Below are 21,537 nucleotides of genomic sequence, written 5' to 3'. Positions count from 1 at the left end.
ATAAGATTTTTATCGTAGGATGATAAGATCAACCATAGTCTTTAAATAAAAATTGAATAGATAATATTTATATATTTATACTTATTTATTAGTTTGCACCAAATATCCGAGAAGTTGTGCTCCTGGAAAGAGAGCGCGCATGGCGATTCGTCCGTACCCATGCATGCATTTGCATATGATCTGGCAATCCACGGCGAGCGATCAACCACACGCTGGCACGACTCCACCACTCCCCAAACACAACAATTTACGAAACTACCTGTCGGTGTATCAGGAACTGGAGGTCCCTAAATCCCGAGGCCAGGCCAGCCATCCGCCACATGGCGTCATCCCGCGAGGTCCCTCCTGAAGGATGAGAAAAGATCAAGTCCTGGGAGAAGGTGCTCGGGGCCACACTCAGTGGTTCCCGAGCACCCCAGTTCCCCGATGATCCACGGAGTCTAAGTACCGGGAAGAAAGTGCACAGGGAGGTGTCCGCTCACCCCCGAGCACCCTAGTCCCCCGACGATCAAAAGAGCCAAGTTCTGGGAGAGAGTGCTCGGGGCTGCGTGCAGCAGCTCCCGAGCGCTCGGTTCCCCGAAGATCCGCACAAGAGTGCTCGGGGCTGCACGTGGCAGCCCATGAGCACTCAGTTCCCCGAAGGTTCGTGCAAGAGTGCTCGGGAGAGAGTGCTCGGTGAGGTGAACAAGTACCCCCGAGCACCCGGTACCCCGAAGACAAGGATAGGCGTGCTTGGGAGAGAGTGCTCGGGGATGTGAACAGTAACCCCGTTAACTCGGTGCCCCGACGACCCAGAGAGGCCTCCGAGGGGCCTCTCGATGAGGTGTCAATCAGTCAGAGGTCCAAGGCCGCATTTAATGAGCGTGCGTGGCCTGACACCTCCAACTGCTCCCGCCGCAGCGTCAGTTCCTGCCATGTTTTGGCAGAGAGGCGTGGGGTTATTAATTGCACGGGTCCCGTCCCGTGTCATCCGGTTTGTCTTGGGATAACGTCGTCAGGACCAAGGCGTTCCGTCTGGCGCGCTGCTGTGGCAGAGGAACAAGACAGGGCGGGCACGCCGGGTCGTTCTGCGGCTGCCCGGTGGGCCCTCTCCGCGGCGCCCGTTGCCGGGGCGTGTATGGTGACAGGTGACCGGGCGTGCGACGCATTTTCCACCCCCAGTCAATTCACCCAGAAGAAATGATGACGCCTTTCTCAGTCATGGTGTCTTGGAACTTGTGCCCCCTCCTTCCCGTTCGGGGCATGTCTCGGCCGGCAGGTACTTAAAATAGCCGGCAACACAGAAGCAAGAGGACCGCCTCAGGATCTCTCCTCTGGACTCGAACACGAACTCGAGCTCTCTCGGAGAAGACCAAACACAGCACCAAGAACGAAGAACACAGGCGATAGTAGACACTGTGAGCAAGGTTGAGCACAGTCCCAGCCGAAGAACAAGGAGCCTCAAGCTCTTAGTTAGGCCAACATTCTTGTAACCAGCAACATCCTTGAGGGAGTTCCTCAGGACAGTTATCGCATCCATACAGAAGTAGGGTATTACGCCTCCGTGCGGCCCGAACCTGTCTAAATTCCGGTGCATTCATTTCTCTTTGCACTAGGTCGACACCCCCCCCCCACCGGCCGTTGCATTCATTCCTATTTATTTCTCCGACGAACTTATTCAGGATCATCCCCCCGGCTGAATCTCTAAAAGGGGTCTCTCGAGATCCCTGCGACAGGAGTTAATCCTCCGACACTACCCTTTCTTACATGTTCGATATTCCTTTTTTTCCTTTTTTAGAAATAACAATCGTATATCTTTCGGTCTGCATGTTGATTAATTAATTACTACACAATGTAATTACAATCAACCTGAATATATGCAACGGCGGAAGGTATTCCAACATTAAAGATAATAAAAGGTCTTCAATCAAAGGGGAAAAAATACTCATAAAATCAAAACTATAGTGTGATGAGGCATTATCTCACAACAATGTGGGATTCCTAAAAAGAAAAACCATAATGTGAGGTATATAGAAAAAGGTGTGACAATGTGTGGGAATGAACCAAATAAACCCTCATGAGATTCGCTGTTTGAGGAAACAATTTGGATTGACATACTTGGTACCTTAGTGCTACATTTGTTGCTGCTAGATGTGGTTTTGTAGGAACGAGATTGATGATTATAGAGGATGAATATACATCTTAATAAATTTCTTACAAAATTGATGGCCTTTTTCTATTTGGATCACATAACGCATCTCAAAACTCAAGCGAAAGCAAAATATAGAGAAGTTTTAATAAGAGAAAATCGAGATAACATGACTCTACAGATGGTATATGGACTATATGTTCCACTTAAGATTAATCCATGTGTATTAGTACTCGAAAGATCATAACTTGCAAAGAAACAAGAAAAGATGAACACCAAGCAATGAAACTCTCCAAGTTGATTATCTATAGGTAAGGGAATTCAAAACTGTATTACACAAGCATGTGTATACTAATTTTATACTTCTAGCAATAAGAAGAATGACCTTACAAGGTGCTGAAATTTCAGCCTAAAAATCAAAATAAAAATCAAATATGGAAACCCAAAAACTTACAAATTTGCAAGGGAACCAGTAGAAAAAAACTAGAAGAAGGTGAGCACAATAACATGAACAAAAATAAACTTCATTACAGCAGAGGGCATTCCTATTTTAGGCAGATTACAAAAAAAATTTCTCACAAAGCTCCCACTTAATACATAAGGCTAAGAATTCATCTTTCTCTCCTCTAAAACACTAGTATAAGGCTCTCATATGGATGACACAAGGGGCTCAAAATGGCTAGTTCTTCTCCTCCTATAGCCATACCTCTCTATTTATAAGTCTATGAAACTTAACCCATAAGTAGCTTTGTCCCAAAATACCTCTCTCTTGTAGTACACTCTTATCTACCACTGAGGATATTTTGGTCTATTTTGTTCTCGATTCATCGGACGGCCGTGAAGCCTTCATGACTTAGCTTCACCTCAACGCAAGCTTCGCGATGGTGCCAAGTACTCATCCAGTCCTCCCACGTATTTAAGGCTAAACCGCAAAACCCTAGCATGCTTCCCAAAACGTAACTCCCCATTTACCTTAAGCAAACACTCCGATGTCGACACATGTACTCTGTCTTGCGATCCTGATCACCGGCAAGTCTCTCCCGCTCCCGATCCCTCGGACTTTATTGTCACTTTCATCGGCATCCATTTACTTGACTTTGTCGATATGCTATCTTCATCCGTTTTTTATGCTTTGTTTGACCTCCACATGTTCAGCTAGGATCATCATTGACCCCGTCCGGCCTCCTTGATCGTCCGATATCAAGCACTTCGCTTGGCCCCGATCATCCCACCATCGACTACCATGTTGCATCCATCACATGCACACCATGATACAAGCAAACACATATCTCTAACTCCAATTCCAGTTAGTCCATAATCAATATGCTCAAATAAAATCTCAAATCAATTCAAATCACAAAACCAAATAAATATCAATGTCAATCACTCATCACAAGTAAACCAAAATATATTTCAACTTGGTTTTTCAATCTTCCCTTAATAAGTGCATTGATAACCCTCAAAGCATAAAGATTTTGGTTTGAAGCAATTAAAACAAGATGAGCTTATCCAAGTGACCAAAAATTAGAGAAAGTGTAAAATATGTCACTTGGCATAGTAAAGATTACAAAAACACTAAGAGAGGTAAAGACGAGCCAAAAAATTCAAAAGAGCAAGAAAAACTCAAAAAACCCAAAAACACATGCTCCTTCTTGATGATTGCACATTTTCTATTTTTCCTCCTTGACTCAAAGCCTCTTACACATGGACCAAAACCATATGAGTCATGATAAAATCCACGCCAGGCAAAGCCTCTAGAAGAAATTTGATGAGCGTCTAAGACTTGTGGGCGAGAGCAAGGAAAAGGCTTATGTACACCAATAGAGGGATAGTATATGTCCTGGGTACTCCACTCCCACTCACGTCGCTCATCTATCTTACGATGAAAGCAAAACCCAACCCTCTCTATGGAAATAGGTGCAGTGGTAGCGTCTTTCAGAAACTCGACTGCCGGTCATTCTAGGCCGACTCACTGGGGCTCTAACCTTAGCTTGTGGAGCTTTCTTGGTTTGTGGTGCTGGATTCTTTTTTGCAGGCTGTGGTGTGGGTTTCTTCTTGATGGGTTGTGGTGTGATATTGATTTTAGACTTCTCAGTTTCTAGGGTAGTAGATGTAGTCAAAATAGTCTTACTATCCCTATTGTAAGCAACCTTCTCAAATCCCAACCCAAGAGTCAAACCCGCCTTATCAGCGCACATCTTAGTCCCATCTTAGTCTTGGCCAAGATCAAATTTATTTTTCCCTTGCCCTCTAAGTACTTCTCTACTAGAGAAAGGAGATACTCATTCTCATCCAAGAGTTTCTGAACTTGTCTTCTAATCCAATTGAGCTTGTCCTGAAAGACTATATAAGTGGAACAGTTTGGCTACACATCCTTCGAACACACAACACTCTCCAATCTAAATTCTAACTATTTAAGGTGATTGTCTTTCAGTTCAACATCCTTTGCAAGCAAAGGGCAATTCTTGCAAGTACCTAAGAGATTAGACCTAGACTTCTCCTAAAGGAGTTTCTTCTCGGTATTCTCAAGCCGATTTGTGACTTAGACCTAGACCTAAGTAATTCAAGCTCAGAAGAAACAGACTCATAACCAACAAATAACTCTCACACTCATCATCAGACCTAGACCTAAGTAATTCAAGCTCAGAAGAAACAGACTCATACTTAGACCTATGCTCCTTCAAGTAACGCACAACTTTCTTAAGTATCCTATCTGGCTAATGAGAGTATCATTCAAGGTATCAACTTGGACAGATAGCTGGTCGTAAGAAGGTAATACCTTAGAGGGATCAAGCTCGGAGTCACTGTCATTGCTGCCATCTGTCATGAAGCAAAGGCCAGTGAAGTCCTTATTCTTGTTCTTCTTGTCCTTCACCAGTAGCTCCTCCTCCTCCTCCTTCGAGCTCTCCTCCTCACTAGAAGAGGTGTCGATGTCACTGAGAGCAGCCACAAATGCCTTAGAAGCCGCCTTGACCACCTTCTTGACCATCTTGTCGCGATTCTTCTTGAATAAGGGCTTCTTATTCCTTATCTTGTGCTTGTTGTGGTTATGGTCACGATCTTCCCTCTTCTTAAGCTTGGGGTAGTCCGCCTTAAAGTGGGTGGTATCACCACACTCAAAGCAGGCATGAGAACCGCCCCTCCTCCGGTCTCGATGATTGTTGTAGAAGCAGGTGAACTTCTTCACAATGAGAGAAAGTTCCTCATCATTGAAAGTGTCTAGTGATAGAACCAAAGAAGACAAAGAAAAACCACTTGATGAAGTGTTAGCACAAGAGAATCTAGCTTCAACCTGATTGCTACCATTCGATCTAGAAACCAACGCAATTTTCTGAGACAGGGGATTTCCAAGACCTACCCGAGTTGCCTTGGCTATCTTGGTGGACTTAAGTTTGCTGAAGAGTTCATCAAAAGTTAATATGTCATAACTTGATGACTCTTTAATGCTTGTGATCTTCACTTCCCATATACTATGGTTAAGAGCATAGAGAAGCTTGATCTCTCTCGTGATCATAATAGGGCAGAACACCAGTGGATCGAAGATTGCTAATGATCCCATCAAAGTGAGCAAAAATCGCATCCAAGGACTCTCCGGGGCCTGCACAAATATTTGATATTTTTTGTTGTATGTGCTTTGACGTCTAGACTTAATCTGATTAGTACATTCATGAAAGACACTCAGAGTAGACCGGATCTCCTGGGCAGTACGGAGGTGCTGGACCCTATCAAACTCATTCTAACTCAGACTTATGAACAAAATATTTCTGTCGGTCTTGTTGTTGGCCTCATACTATTCAATTTAAATCTGAGTCGTGCGAGCAACATAAATCATATAGTTGGAATCAACTATTTCTCATATTGTACTTTCTTGGCTTATAAGATAAGGCTCCATACGCACTTTTCAGTACGAAAAATCTCGACCATCAAACAGAGGAATCTTTCTATTTCTCTCCATTGTCGTCTACGAATCACAAAGCCAGTAAAGTTCAACAAGTGATCAACTGGCTCTGATACCAACTGTAGGAACGAGATTGGTAACTAGAGGGGGATGAATATGCACCTTAACAAATTTCTTATGAAATCGATGGCCTTCTCCTATTTGGATCACCCAACGCACCTCAAAACTCAAGCGAAAAAAATAGAGAGAAGTTTTAACAAGAGAAAATTGAGACAACATAACTCCATGGATGTTATATGAACTATATGTTCTATTTAAGATCAATCTATGTGTCTTAGCACTTAAAATATCACAACTTCAAAGAAATAAAAATAGATGAACACCGAGTAACGAAACTCTCCAAGTTGATTGTTTAGAGGCAAGGGAATTCAAGACCCCATCACATAAGCCTGTGTATGTAAATTTTATATCTCTAGCAACAAGAAGAATGACCTTACAAGGTTCTGAAATTTCAGTCCAAAAATCAAAATGAAAATAAAATCTAGAAACCGAAAAACTTGCAAACTTTCAAGGAAACCAATAGAGAGAAACTAGAAAGAGGTGAGAACAATAACATGAAGAAAAATAAACTTCATTGCAGCAGAGATCATCCCTAGTTTAGGCAGATTACAAAGATTTTTCCTGATAAAGCTCTCACCTAATACATAGGCTAAGCACTCCTCTTTCTCTCCTCTAAAACCCTAGCACGAGGCTCTCATATGGATCACACAAGGGGCTCAAAATGGCTGGTTCCTCTCCTCCCATAGCCCTACCCCGATATTTATAAGCCTAAGAAACTTGACCTCTAAGTTTCCTAACTTTTTTCTAAAATACCCATCTCTTGTAGTACACGCATACATACTACCGAGAGTATTTTGGTCAATTTTCTTCACAGTTCATCGAACAGCCGCAGTGCCTTCACAACTTAGCTTCATCTCGATGCAAGCTTCGTGATGATGCTATGTACTCATCTAGTCCTCCTATGGTTTTGAGACCAAACCATGAAACCCTAGCACGTTTCTCAAAGTGTGACCCCGCATTTGCTTACACCTTAAGCAAACGCTATGATATCGACGCGCGTACTTCGTCTTACGATCCAGACCGTCGGTAAGTCTCTCCCGCTCCCGATCCCTCAGGCTATCTTGTCACTTGCATCGACATCCTCTTCGCTTGACTTTATCAACATGCCGTCTTCATCTGCCTTCTATGCTTTGCTTGACCTCCATGTGTTCAGATAGGATCACCCTTGAAGGGATCGGTGATGTCCTAAAAGAGGGATAAATTAAGACACTTAAAAAACTAACCTAAACTAATTGGCCCTAAAAACTTACAAGATAAACCTATATCAATATCTATCTAAATATTCTCTAAATTTATCTAGTGTGTCTACTCTACCGAACAAAAAAATTTGCAATTTATAGCCAATTCTAACAAACTACTCTAGGAAGGTAAATGCGCAAAGGTAAATTACAAGTATGTAAATGCAGAAACGTAAATACGGTAGTAAGAGCATACTCGGCACAAGTGATTTTTATACTATGGTATCGATGGCATGAATGTCACCCCAATTCTACATTGGAGCTCCCAGCAATGATATGCTTCCGGTCGGCACTTAGTCATAGCTGTTGAGTCACCAAACCACCAAGGCAAAGTCTCAAGCCGGATGAGCCACCAAAGCAATGTCTCACCTCTAGCCTCTCTTCCGGTCTTTTGCCGTCATGATCATTTCAAAACTTGAGCCACCAAGGCAAGGATCTCCGCGTCCCCGTACACGTGCCTTACCGCCGCTCCAGACCAAGTAGGAGGGTCAACAAGCTTGAGCAACTTCAGCTCAAGCTGCCGACAACTCACTAAGACTCCAAGACATCGGCGTACCACTTGGTATAAGTTAGGATTACTCCTTGATCCCCTCTCAAAGCCGTAGCACCTAACTACAACTCTCTCTAGGTATATAAGCACTTATCACTCTCAATCTTATGCTTAATTGCCTTAGATGATCACTTTAAGCACTTTTGTGGCTTGGATGTCTTCGTAAGTGTCCAAGAGCTCTCTTGTACTCCAGCACACTCAGACTTCATCAAATGATCAAGTGGAGAGTTATTTATAGCCTCAAACTTGCAGACTAGCCGTTGCTCTAACGGTCATATTTTGTTATACTCACCGGATGATCCGGCGTGTGCAACATTACAATCGCCGAATCATCCGGTGTGTACTCCCTAAAAACTAGCCGTTAGAACTCCACCTTTTTTTATGAACACTAAAAGGTCCGACGTAATGTCCTCTTTGAACGCCGAAACATCCAGCGTGCATACGATGCCAATTGAGCCATTTGCAATCTCTTTGCACAAAATAGTCCATCATGTTCATTTTGTGAATGCCGGAATATCCGGCGTGTTTATTTTTTGAACGCTGGAAGGTCCGGCATTTATAATTTTCAGACAATAAGCGATTTGTATTTCGAGCATAACTTTCCACTCCAAACTCCCATTTTGATGATCTTGGACTCTTTGGAAAGCTTGTGAAGTGCTCTATATGATTGTACGGAATTTCATCCCATTTGATCATGTCAAAAATTCTAAGACAAATCCAATTAATTAATCTCTTTATCTCAGCTTCGGTGACTTCTCTTTTGTTGCATTCATGAGATCTATTAAAGTATATATTAACAAACATGTTAGTCTCATTTGACTATGCTATCATTAATCACCAAAATCATATACATGCTCTAACGATGTTCCGCTACAATCTCCCTAAAGACATGTTCTCTACAACCCTTGACTCCGTCTGACCTCCTTCATCATCTGGCACCAAGCACTTCGCTTGGCCCCGGTCATCCTACCGTCGACCGTCAAGTTGCATTCATCACCTGCACATCATGAGACAAGGAAACACATATCTCTAAGTCTAATTTCAGTTAATCCATAATCAATATGATCAAATAGAATCCAAATCAATACAAATTACATCAAAACTCATACAAAATAAAACATTAAACTAAATAAATATCAATATTAATCACTCATTATAAATAAACAAGATATATTTCAACTAGATTTATCATGTTCTGGCCCACCAACGCGCCGCCTCTGTGCAGCTACCTTGCTACTAGCTCTGGATAGATAGTCGACCTGGCGGCCTGCTCCCAAGACCTGGCCAGCTTATGGTCGTATGCGTCACGACTCACGGGGCTGCTCGAGATGTTGGTTTGTTGTGTTCCTAGGCTTCGTCTGTTATGTCTTCACACACACAAGGAGAGTTGGGCCGAGGCTATTGTGATGAGGTCCGTCGAATAAATAGTTGGGATGTTTCGGTTGTTCATATGTGGGACTGTTTGGTCTTGGCTGAATGCATGTGCACTGTTGGTAACACGTACTTGACCCAACTTATAATATACATAGACAATATACATAATATATACAAGATATTCTGCAAAAAGAATTGGGTATTCAAATGAATACCTATATAGCATATCTTATTTGAATTTATACGAGGAACTTTTGAGAAAACTGGTAAGATTCATGTCTTGCTAACCATCAAAATGTTGCTAGCACTATCATCCATTGCGTTTGAAAGAATTTTAGTTGCACCACTCCAAATTTGTTAGCTCTAGCATCGCTACCTGCAGCGTGTAGAGCGATACCCAGACGCTCTCTTTCATCCTCATGTTTCACTCCAAGCACAGGCCGTGGAAGGTCTAAAGCCAAACTCCCCTCCGTTAGGGTGTGATTATGACAAGCAACAAAAAATAATATATTCACTCAGACGACGTGTAGTAAAAATAGTTAAGGTATAGTACCTTCCACTAGATTTTTTCTTTTCCTAGCAGCTAGTTCTGTTCAACTGCTGCTTAATCCGACCTAGGACCACCGCTTCTTGACATATTTTAAAGTTCAATCTTCCATGCCTCATAACCAGTCTATATGCATGAAGCTTGCAGTCCAATAAGCTTAAGTTCTCCCAGTCACCCTCCTAGATAGACAGGGGGCATTTGGGTAATTTGGCAGGTCATGGGCCCACTCCTGAAACCAGCTTTCCACTCCCAGGGAAACCGGAGGCTTTCAGTCCGGTGTCCAGCCTCCCGAAAGCCAAACGGCTCCACCTCCCGATGCTTTATATACACCTCGCACATCCATCCTCTCCCCTCGCGCCCACCATTCCTCTGCTCGTCTCCTTCCTCGCTCCCTCCCGGCCATTGACCAAGCGCCGGTGTGACTCCGTGAGGATCCTTGGATCGACGGACGAAGCGAGCATATATATATATATATAGCGAGTGCATATATACAGTGATAAGGGATTCAGGATGCGGATGAGCTGCAACGGGTGCCGCGTGCTGCGCAAGGGGTGCAGCGACAACTGCGCCATCCGGCCGTGCCTGCAGTGGATCCGCAGCCCCGACGCACAGGGAAACGCCACCGTCTTCCTCGCCAAGTTCTACGGCCGCGCCGGTCTCATCAACCTCATCACCGCCGGCCCCGAACACGCCCGACCCGGTATATATGCACCCATATAAGCGTTCACCCTTCTCGCGGATCGCCCCTAGCTCACTGTGGCACTGTGCTCATGGGATATCCGTATATGTGCAGCAATATTCCGGTCGCTGCTGTACGAGGCCTGCGGCCGCATGCTCAACCCTGTGTACGGCTCGGTCGGCCTGCTCTGGTCCGGGAACTGGCAGCACTGCCAGGCCGCCGTTGAGTCGATCCTCCGCGGCATGCCCATCGCGCAGCCGCCGCCCGCGGCCACGGCTGTCCCGCCTCTACGGACGTGCGACATCCGCCACGTCGCCAGGAGAGGCGACCACTGCGGCGTCGCAGCCGACCTCCACCGGGTGACCAACAGCTCTCGGGGGCAGTTCAAGCGACTCGGCGCGCGCAGGTCGTCAGGGTCCGACTCCGGCATCGAGCTCGTCTTCGCCCAGCCGTCGGCCGCCATGCTGGTCGACGTCCAGCAGGCACAGCCGCTGAACTGGGCGCCACGTGAATCGAGTCACGAGTACTCTGCGAACCATGACGCCCTGCCAGAGACAGACAGCAACACCTCGGCGGACACCGTGGAAGTGTCTCATGTCAGCCAGTCCGAGTCCGACCCACCAAGAGAAAGCGATGGGCGTGAGGCTGGCCTGGACCTCACACTAGGCCTAGTGCCGTCGGTGCACAAAACGGAGCCGTCAGACGTTGACGACGGCCAGCCTGATCACAGAGGCGAGCCGGTGAAGCTCGGCTTGGCGATCTCAGCTTCGGCAGCTTGACCATGAATTAATATAGTGAAGTCTCTTGAAATACGGAGCGAACGGAGAGGGACTTTTGATTGGCAGTAACTCTTCATAATCATGTTTTAGTTGTAGTCTTTGTACGTAGGAATCACTTTGGTGTTTTCGAGTTTCGGAAATATCGTGTAACAATATAATAGTCCATGCCCTTTTTTGCCTTTCGGATGTATGATGATACTCCGTTTCTTCTGTTCTTCCCTTTATTTAATTTCAGATGTTTCAGTGACATACTACACAATCGTGTATGTATCATGTATATAGAGCTTTATGTATATTGCATGCTTGTGTGTGATTGTGTGATCGATATATGGCACCTGCCCATGCAGTGACTTCCTTATCATTTTATGAATTGTAATCAATTGCGGTCAGCTGATCTATATATGCTTGATTAATTGTATACATGAACTTTGTTTGGTTATTTCATCTTCATTTAAGTTCCATATATCATGGGATCATTTAGGGTTATATATGCTGGAACGGGGCAACACTAACTATGTCCTGAAATCAAAAGGGATTGTTCTCAGAAATTATCAAATTAACAAAATGTTCGATTTCTTGCTTAAACAAGAGGCTCCCGGTATGCACATATATATATTTTCTAGTATATGAGCTAGTATATTCTTCCGCTTGTTAATATTAGAAAACAAGTATTGTTGTGCTAGAAAACAAAATCTTCTCCAAAGTGAACCCTTCGCATAAGTTGGACGTTCTGACTACCCCTACACAGTACGATGCACATGTACCGAACTAGTTGATATTTGTTCACCTCTATGTGTGGAGGCTGTAAGAGGGAGGGGGGGGGGGGGGGGACAGACTATCCCTATTCCCTACACGGCACGATGCACATGAACCGTAACGAGTTGTTCTTTGTCCACCTCTATGTGTGGAGAGAGAGAGAGAGTCTTTTCTTGGTGCACTTGTACGCGGCGCCCCCACAAGGGGGGATTCAATGTATATATGGCAAAAGCATATCGAAGGGGGAGACCAAGTTGCATATAACAATGCAAAAGTTAGCTAGGGTTTGATCATCTCCAAACAGCAGAGGGAGATGACAAATGAAGGAGCTATAGTTTTTCAGCCAAATTGCCAAATAGCTGATTAAGTATCTTCCTACTGTCAGTGCATGTATCTGCTAACCAATGCTAGTAGTGTTGTTTGATGCATACATGGTACGATCCACATTTCCCCGACCTTTAAATTTAAAACAACCATTGTTAAAAAAAATAAAACAGCGCAATAGTATTAGGCATGCACTATGCATACGCTATTACCTGATGAGCAATCGATTAGCACCGTACGACGCGCGCGGTATGTTTAGCATATTGGTCCTTGTTCTTGAGTTGTTTGATGAAGATTCGTTAGCACTGAAAGGTATGGATCATTTCTAGAATATTGGCCCCCTTCGGAATGGATGATTCCTAGAGGATTTTTGTAGGATTATATTCGCTTCGATCATAGAAATATGATCTTTTATATAAGGTTCTGTTGAACTTTGATTAACAATAGGTTTTAATTTAAAATATTTTGTTTAAAAATATGAAATTATATGTATAGATTTATCTTGAAAAATACATTTAATTATAAATTTGTTAGATTTATAAATATATTCTAATAGAAAATAGCGGTTAAAGCTACATATTGAAGACCAAGTCTTGTCTAACTTGTTATGTACTTAGGCTGTGTTTGGTTGTACTGAGGCTTTTAGCTTTTAGGTTGAAAAGTTAGTTTCTGACTGATGGCTGATGGTTTTTTGCTATTAGCTTTTATAATAAATTTATTCCTATTGATTGCTTTCCTATAGCCAATTCCAAAGGAAAATAAGCAAGAGGTTAGACTTTACGGAAACTTTTTTTTGTCTCTACCTCTCTCTCCAAATTCCTGTGTTGCATCTAAACACTTCGTTAGAAACTTTCCTATGTTATAAATTCGTATAGGATTGCAAATACCAGATAACTCTAATCATGTGTTTTTCCTATTACCACGTTTCAGAATCTTATATTCCAGAGATGTCCTTAGTATTTTGGTAATATTTTATTAATTATTTTATGTCCCAAAAATATTATGGATGAAGCGGCGTCATGGTAGATTATTTTGTTATATGTTTACTAGGAGAACATATATAATCCGTGTCCTAACTAGCTAATTAAAGAGCTGCAATTTATTGCTTAAGAAATAATATAATACGTAAAAGATGGAGCGCGCTATCCTGATTGAAAAATGATTTAGTTCTTATTCTCGAAGATGATGTTGCCTTGGAACAGAAGATTGAAGTACATTCAGGGTGCATGTCTGTCCAGAATTAGTTTCTGACAATGATTCCAGAATGTACCGGTCGATGAACGTGTAAACAACATATGCAGTGTGCATGTGTTTGTGATGAATTCAAGAACATAGTGGTTATCCATGTTTAGACCTTTCAAAAGATAATATTCCTACGTCCTATGCATTTTATTATCAGTGTTTGTGAACTGGTTATAAATGAGTCCACTTTTGCTAGACTCATTCTCCTCTTTATATATAAGAGAAGGAGAACTTACAAGTAAGCTCTTTTCTACTGACACATATCTAACTAGATATACTTTTCTCAGGTCATCATCATGTAGAGCGTGTGTGTCGCACCTTGCGCCGATGGTACTGCAGGGCTTGTCCCATCCTCTTGGACGTCTCCACTCTTACCTTACCTCGATAGCCCTGCCTGCCCCCTCGCCGTGCGCCGCAAGCTTATCTGCCAAGCCATTTCGTCCCAGCCTTCCATGAGTCCACTCGTAAACTCATCCACTTGCCTGATTGTTCTACAAACCTTGTCCCATCTATTGCGTGGTGCTAAGTCAGTCTGCAACACCCTAATCCGTAGCAATTAATGCTATGGGACGGAGCACTGCCCATATGCGCTGGCCACAACTTTGTCCGCTGAAGGAGGAGCTTGGTACGGAAAACACTTGAGTAGATATCAATAAATGCGACTTAGAGAGGCTAGATCTTGGACGCCCTACAGCCAGCAAGGGCTGGTCATAGGATCACAATAAATCACAAGAAGGCTGGTCGTGTGAGCCTCATGATGGTCGTGCGAGCCAAGGGCTGGTCGCACGATAGGTCAGGGTTCAGGAAGTATCCCCCGTCAGACTTCATACCCCTGTTGGACCCGTTAGTCAGGATGCCCCCTTACTCAATACTCCGACGGTAGCCCCCAATCTTCCCCGTGGTCTTGGTCAGGTCTGGTCGCACCCCTTGGGCCCAGAGGGAACATAGTCCACCTAGAGAGTTGTCATCGGTGCTGTTAGCTTTCAGAGTTAAAATATGAACTTCACATCACGTGGGGAGGTTAAGCGTCCTGCGAAAGAGAGAGAAAAATATTTATTGCCACTGGGCCTGAGGGACTTTCAATTCCCCATGTGCGCCCCCTTGGATTTTGAGCGGTTTAGATGCTGTGCCACCGGTTGAGGTTCCTCAGTACTTCCAAGAGTGAGGTGTAATGATGAGATGTGTATAAAAAACTAAGGTGTTGGTGCCCCCACGCATGCACGATTTTGACTGGGAATCGACCATGAGCCCCCTGGGTAGAAAATGATAGGATCATGGACATTTGCCGCGTTGGCTCCGTCTTCCACCCCAAGCGTGAATCAATGGCCGGCCGGACTATAAAAGTAAGAGTTTACCGAGCCGGCCACCCATCGATGCTTTTTGCAAGGCAAGAAGGCAACTCTTCTTGTGGATCATGGCGTCCTCCTCCCATTCTTCGTCGGGAAGGTCGATGATTTTGGAGGATTTGGCAAGGGTCATGTCACCTCTGACGCCAGCTCCGATTGCTGTGATGCCACCAGGGGCAAACAATCTCAAGGTCTTGCTTGTGGGGTTGGAGCTGGCCGCCATCGTGCTTCCCTCGAATACAGAGAGGGTCTCCACCTGCCGCTCCCGCTCAATCTCTGACCTGAGTGGTTTCCCTGGTCGAGATTATCGACATCTTCGACGATGAGGAGGATATCGACTGTGACCTTCTGAAGGAGGACACTGACGAAGAGGTGAAGGTGGAGGAAAAGCGGAAAGAGGGTCAGCCGGGTTCGCCAGCGTCGGTTAGCAGCTTTAGCATGGTCTTCACGCTGGCCATCCTCCCTGGCCCTCACCCATGTCGTCGCTCGATTCTCGAGGCAATCAGCTGCCGCCCCAATGTAGAGTATAAGATGTTCCAATACTCGTTTAAGGGAAAGTAGGGGTCCATATACTTACGAATTCTTGGAAGTGGTGAATCTTTATGATTTGCAAGAGTTAGGCGGAACCTTTTCATTAACCTAGCTCTAGCCACTCGAGTTAAGGGAGAAGGAACAAGCATGTAACAGGGTAGTTAGCCTGGTCAGATGTAATCGACCTGCCTATAACCTATCATTCCCACAACGAAAATGTCCTGGCCCTTTCTGTTGGCCTCGCCAATGGCTGAAAGACCATACAGGAGCCCTGCGGGTTTTGGACCGTCTGCGGAACCACTGTTCAGAATGTCTAGAGAGTTTCTCTATGCTATCATGGTGAGTAGGCTCTAATTGTTTTGTTATGCTCGTTAGTTAGGTTTTCGAAGCGTGGGACAACCCTAAGCACGATAAGTACCTCAGCGGCAACCAACGCCCAACCCGAGTGGGGACTTATGGCCTTATGGTTGCTATCATGAGCTGTTCGTACCTTTAACATTGTGCAACCAGCGATCCCACACTGTTCAAGAGCCCTCGACTATATGGTTGTTTTAACTTCCTGGTCGCCAGATCCGTAATGGCCGTTGAGCGCTGTCGCATGTTGTGGTCGGAGAGCCACTCTGGCAGGGGTCCGTTGTTGGTCATGAAATCCTACAAAACTAAGAGTCTGGTCTTTTTAACTTTTAAAACTTACAAGTTATATTCCACGCTCATCCGGAAGGTTCTGCAAAATAAAGAAATATGCCTGCCTCTGAGCAACCCTGCACATAGAACTTGTGCAGCAAGACAATATTCCAGGAGTTGTGTAATTCACAGTCATCCTCCACGGCTAGCTTGACTGCATCAGGCTAGGTGACATCGACCATTTTGTATGGCCCTTCTCACTTGGGGGGACAATTTATTCCGATTGGACTTATTCTAAATTTCCCTAAGGACAAGGTCACCTACGACTAGTCTCCACTCCTACACCTTGCAGCTGTGATAGCATCTAAGGCTTTGCTGAAATCGGGCAGCTTGAATTAGAGCACGCTTGCAAAACTCTTCGATCAAGTTTACATCACTCTCTCATCACGCCTCCTGGTCGTCGTTGAGTAGTGGGCCACTCGAGGTGATTGAAAGAAGATCTTGGATGGAAGCATTGCCTCTACGCCAAAAACAAGGAAGAAAGGGATATCGATTGTAGCCCTACTAGGAGTCGTTCACAACAACCATAGTACTATAGGTAGTTCGTCCACCCAGTATTTTAAATAGCTTTTAAGCCAACCAAAGACCTAGGTTTTGATCCCTTGTAGTATCATCACATTTGCTCTTTTGACCTATTCGTTTCTCTATGGGTGTGTCACCGACGCATAGCAAACTTTGGTCCTAATCTCTTTGCATTAGTTATGGAAAGCACTACTGGCGAACTGAGTCCCTTTGTTCATAATTATGCAATCTAGAGTGCCAAACTGCACTACCAGCCCCCGTATGAATTAATCATTGTTGTGGCGGTGATCTTCCTGATGGGCTCAGAATCTATCCACTTCGTGAATTTGTCGACTGGCACGAATAGGAATTCAAAACTGTCTGAGGCTTCAGGGAACCATCCTACAACATGAAGCCCTAGGCAGCGAAAAGCCAAGAGAGTGATATCGTTTGTAGTGCTTGGGTTGGTAGGTTAGTCTGTCGGCCATAGTATTGACATGACTCGCACTGTTTCACTAGCTCGCAAGCATCTGGAGGGTAGTGGGCCAATAAAATTCTTGCCAGAACGCTTTTCTGACCAGAGTGTAGTATGAAGTGTGGCTACTACATATGCATCAGATTATATCATAGAGCACTATACTCCCCTATTCCTAAGTGATGCATTTTAGTAAAAAGTTGTTGCTCCCCTAACGGTAAAGGTGTCCATCTACCAGGGAGTATCTGCGTGCTTCCCGCGAGACCTTTTCTGCTGACGCATCATCGTCAGGGATTGCTCGATTATGAAGTTATTCCGAGATATGGTCCATCCAGGTCATACCCAAAATCGAGCAGAACGACCACATGATGGCCACCTAAGGTCGACGGCACCGAAGGAGGTGTTACCTCTGTTGCTCCATTTTTAAGCAGATCATCCCCTTCACCTTAGCCCGAGACCGTAGTGGGTGGTCGTGTGAGTCTTTCTTCAAAGATTCTGAACGGGACATGTTCGTGAGAAGAAACTAGATGGATCAGCTCAATGGCTAGAAAGTTGTCCTTGCGAGGGATGTGCTTGACTTCGAAACCGAACAAACATCGCTCCAGTCTTCTCACATTAGCGAGGTATGCCGCCATTGTCGGATTAGAGCACTGGAACTCCTTATGAACTTGGTTAACAACCAATAGCGAGTCCCCTATCACTAAGAAGTATTTAATCCCAAGTGCGGAGACCACTCGCATTTTAGATAAGATGCCCTGTATTCCGCAATATTGTTAGTGGCTGGAAAATATAATTGAACTATGTACCTGAAAAGTCGCCGGTTGGTGAGGTCAAGACCACTCCAGCCCTACTCCCTTCAGCTTCAATGATCCATTGAAGTGCATGGTCCAATGCTCATCTATCTTTGGTCGTTGTACCTGCTCGAGCTAAAAGGATGACCACTCGACCACAAAATCGACCAGTGCATGGGACCTGATAGCCATTCGGGGGACAAACTGGAGATCGAACTCCTCGAGATCTACTGTCCACTTTGTTGTTCTTCCAGTTGCATCCCTATTATGGGGATTTTCTCTAATTGGGAGCGAAAAGATCACCTTGATTTTGTGGGTCTGGAGGTAGTGTTTGAGCTTTCGAGAGGCCATCATAATAGTGTATAGCAGCTTCTGAGCCTGTGGGTACCGATCCACTTGCCTAGTCGTTCTGCGGACTCTGTCCCATCTGTTGTCTGGTGCTAAGTCGGCCCGTAACACCCCAAACTGTAGCAATTAATGCTATGGGATGGTGCACTGCCTATTTGCACTAGCCACGACTTTCTTCTCTAGAGTAGTAGCCTCAAGAAGGAAAACACTTGAATAGATATCAATAATTGCGACTTAGCTAGATGAGGTCTTGGACGCCCCGTGGCTAGTAAGAACTGATCGCGGGATCACATTAAATCGCAAGGAGGCTAGTCACGCAAGTCTAACATTGGTCGTGCGAATCAAGGACTAGTTGTGCAATGGGCCAGAATTAAGAAAATATTCCATCAAACACATATCTCTATAGGACCCGTTAGTCATGATGCTCTGTTATTTAACACACTGACAATGCCATTCATAAAAATGTTTGAATTAAAATGATTATTATAGGCATGTTGTATTGGGAACCGTATGTGATATGATATTACAAACAGGTTGTATTGTGCACGCATTTGACTAATTTAATTCGCCGGCCCACTAATTCATTCAGGAGGGCTAGCCTCGTGACCGGGCGAGGTGTGAATCCCTGTTACACCGGACGCATAATTAACCAATCCTGACATTAGAAGTAGCAGTTTTTTTTTTTTTGTCTCATGAGCTATTTGGTTGTTTTCTCACCTTGTGAGTGGACTACGCCTTGTTTCTTGCCTGATTGACACCGACTTACTAACACACTAACTATCTAACAAATTGTGTGGATTACATTTTTTACATGATCGGACTACCGCCTGATTATCGTCGTTTCCATTTATTATGTTACTATGGCTAGCTCTGTCGTCTATTGTTCGATTTGATTATATTGACTTTCGTTTTGTACATGAATGTTATTTTAGCTCATGACCACTTATATTGCCCATGTGAGATAAATAGAATAATAAGACAAGTTAGGTCTATTTGGTCCAGCTCCAACATCAAGATCTATATTAGATTTAGAGTTTATATGATAAAATAAAGTGGTATAAACTTTTATTTTTAGTTCAAAATAAAAATCAGATATTGTAATTAAATAACCTCAATCCACTCACGACTTCAGATCCAAGATTTTGTATCTAAAGTTATATTAAATAGGACCTTAATCAGAGGTTTATGACAAAAGAGAAATTAACCAAGTTCTTCCAAAAATTTGGGGATACGGGGGTGCCTCCACAATCACTTGAATAAAGAAGTCGGATAGGCCCTTATTTGATGTTTTGTTAATTAATGGTAATATTTATTTGGGGGCTCACTTGTTTAATTAAGATGTAAAAAGGTTAGTCCCGTGACGATGGATGAGCTAGATGATGCATGTGAAAGGCATTTGATGATGGCTAGCTAGAGGTAAAGATATAAATTAGGGAAAGATTTTTTTGCTGGTCATAAGATGATTAGAGAAGAAAATGCCTAGTTTTGATAAGAATAGATGGTGTTCTATTAAGAGAGATCGATGTTTATTTACTTGAAGTATATATAGTTGTCACTTTGCTCAAATTTGTATTTCATATCAAAATAAATTCTTTTGAGAGAGCAAAAAACCTTGCCCTAGAGAAGTGTTCAGAGTGTCTGGTGGCCTGACTGAAAGGGGTGGTGGCCTGACCACCATCTGCATAGAGAGGACAAAGGCTCCGATTTAGATTGTGGTTTAACTGTCATGGGTAGCGGTCAGACATGTGGAGAAGAAATGACTTCTCAATCTGACCGCGGGGTCTGGCAGTCTATCCGCCAGGGCGAACAAAGAGTTTTTCCTCTCTATTCTGGCTCGCGGTCTAACTATGGAGAGTTATGGTCTAACCACCAGGTAGAAGAAAGTTCGAATCCAATGCATTAACTACTCTGACATAGCCATTGAGCTAGGCAGGGTCTGATTGCTAGATGCACTGTGATCTTATTGTTAGGGACTCAGATGTGTCAAATTTTCTGAAATCTTTGTGTAACGGCTATATTTCGAGATGTAGCCTATATATAGTCGCCAACCTTGTTCAAGGAGACTCTCTTGATCATTTGGATTGCATATTCTTGAACCTTGAGTCTACCTCTTCTCTGTTTGCTTAGTTGTGCATCTTTGTGAGAAGTGAGAGTGTGCATACCTTGTTGGAGTGGTAAAGTACAACTCTAGTGGAATCGAGGTATGAAATGGATCATTGGACTAATCCGATTTAAGATCATGTCCATCTCTTTTTTAGGATTGGTGACTTGATATAGGAGTGATTAGAGGCTTAAACCCATCTTAACATGGATTAGAGGTGACTGGCAAGTCATCAATAGCACGGGATAAAATTAATTGTCTCTTTTGTGTGGTATCTCTTGCGATCAATTTATATTCATTCAATTTACCTTGCGTAATTTACTTTCCTAGAATATGAATGGTTTCATGTCATCTTATGATTGCAAATCTTGACATGGTTATATTCTTGTCTAGTCGTGATTTTTATAATTTTGCAATTTAGTATTGGTTGTTCTTTAGTTAATTTTTGAAACCGCCTATACTACGCCAAAACAGCACATTAGTGACGGGTGATAACCATCATTAGTGACGGTTACCACACCCGTCACTCTTATTGTGTCACTAATAATAAAACATTAGTGATGGGTTAGGACCCGTCATTAATGACAATCACCAGTGACGGGTCATAATTGAGATCCATCACTAAAATGCGTCTCGTATGACTTGAGCAGACATGTTACCCGTCACTGTGACCGTCATTAGTGATGGGTGCATATACCACACGTCAATAATTATCAATCTCCAGTGACGAGTAGCTTTTCAACCCATCTCTGGGACTCGATCATTAGTGAGAAATGTTAACCACAAACTGTCACTACTGTCCATGTCATCAGTGACGGGTTGTTACCAGCTATCATTGATTACTGAGTCATTAGTGACAGGTACATTTCCAACCTATCTTTAGGACTCTATCATTAGTGATGGGTGCTAATAACAACCTGTCACTGGTGACCGTGTCATTAGTGACAAGTGTATTTACCACCCATTACTAATTATCTAGAACCAGTGATGGGTAGCTACCACCAGTCACTGGTGGCTGAGTCATCAACGATGGGGTGTTATGAGTCATTAGTGATGAGTATCTTTCCAACTCGTCTCTAATGACTGAGTTCCATAGACGGGTTGGAAAGCTACCCGTCACTGGAA

The 21,537-nt window shown here is 43.8% G+C and overlaps 1 protein-coding gene across 1 annotated transcript; it reads left to right on the top strand.

The window, feature by feature from the left end:
* Positions 1 to 10,218: 10,218 nt before the first annotated feature.
* On the top strand, positions 10,219 to 11,492 carry LOC133887407 (LOB domain-containing protein 40-like). Its single transcript, XM_062327350.1, has 2 exons — positions 10,219 to 10,555; positions 10,649 to 11,492. Exons 1-2 carry the CDS (start codon positions 10,366 to 10,368, stop codon positions 11,311 to 11,313), a joined length of 855 nt encoding a protein of 284 aa, XP_062183334.1. The 5' UTR covers positions 10,219 to 10,365; the 3' UTR covers positions 11,314 to 11,492.
* Positions 11,493 to 21,537: the final 10,045 nt, after the last annotated feature.

Source organism: Phragmites australis, chromosome 1 (genome assembly GCF_958298935.1).
Source record: "Phragmites australis chromosome 1, lpPhrAust1.1, whole genome shotgun sequence".
Taxonomy (NCBI): domain Eukaryota; kingdom Viridiplantae; phylum Streptophyta; class Magnoliopsida; order Poales; family Poaceae; genus Phragmites; species Phragmites australis.
The sequence above is the reverse complement of the archived record's forward strand: the minus strand, read 5'-3'. Positions and strand labels throughout refer to the sequence as shown.

Bases quoted from the DNA above. Each gene is read 5' to 3' on its own strand.
- LOC133887407 (XM_062327350.1), top strand. From the start codon at position 10,366: ATGCGGATGAGCTGCAACGGGTGCCGCGTGCTGCGCAAGGGGTGCAGC. The intron at 10,556-10,648 runs GTATATATGCAC...GTATATGTGCAG, and splicing joins CCCCGAACACGCCCGACCCG to CAATATTCCGGTCGCTGCTG.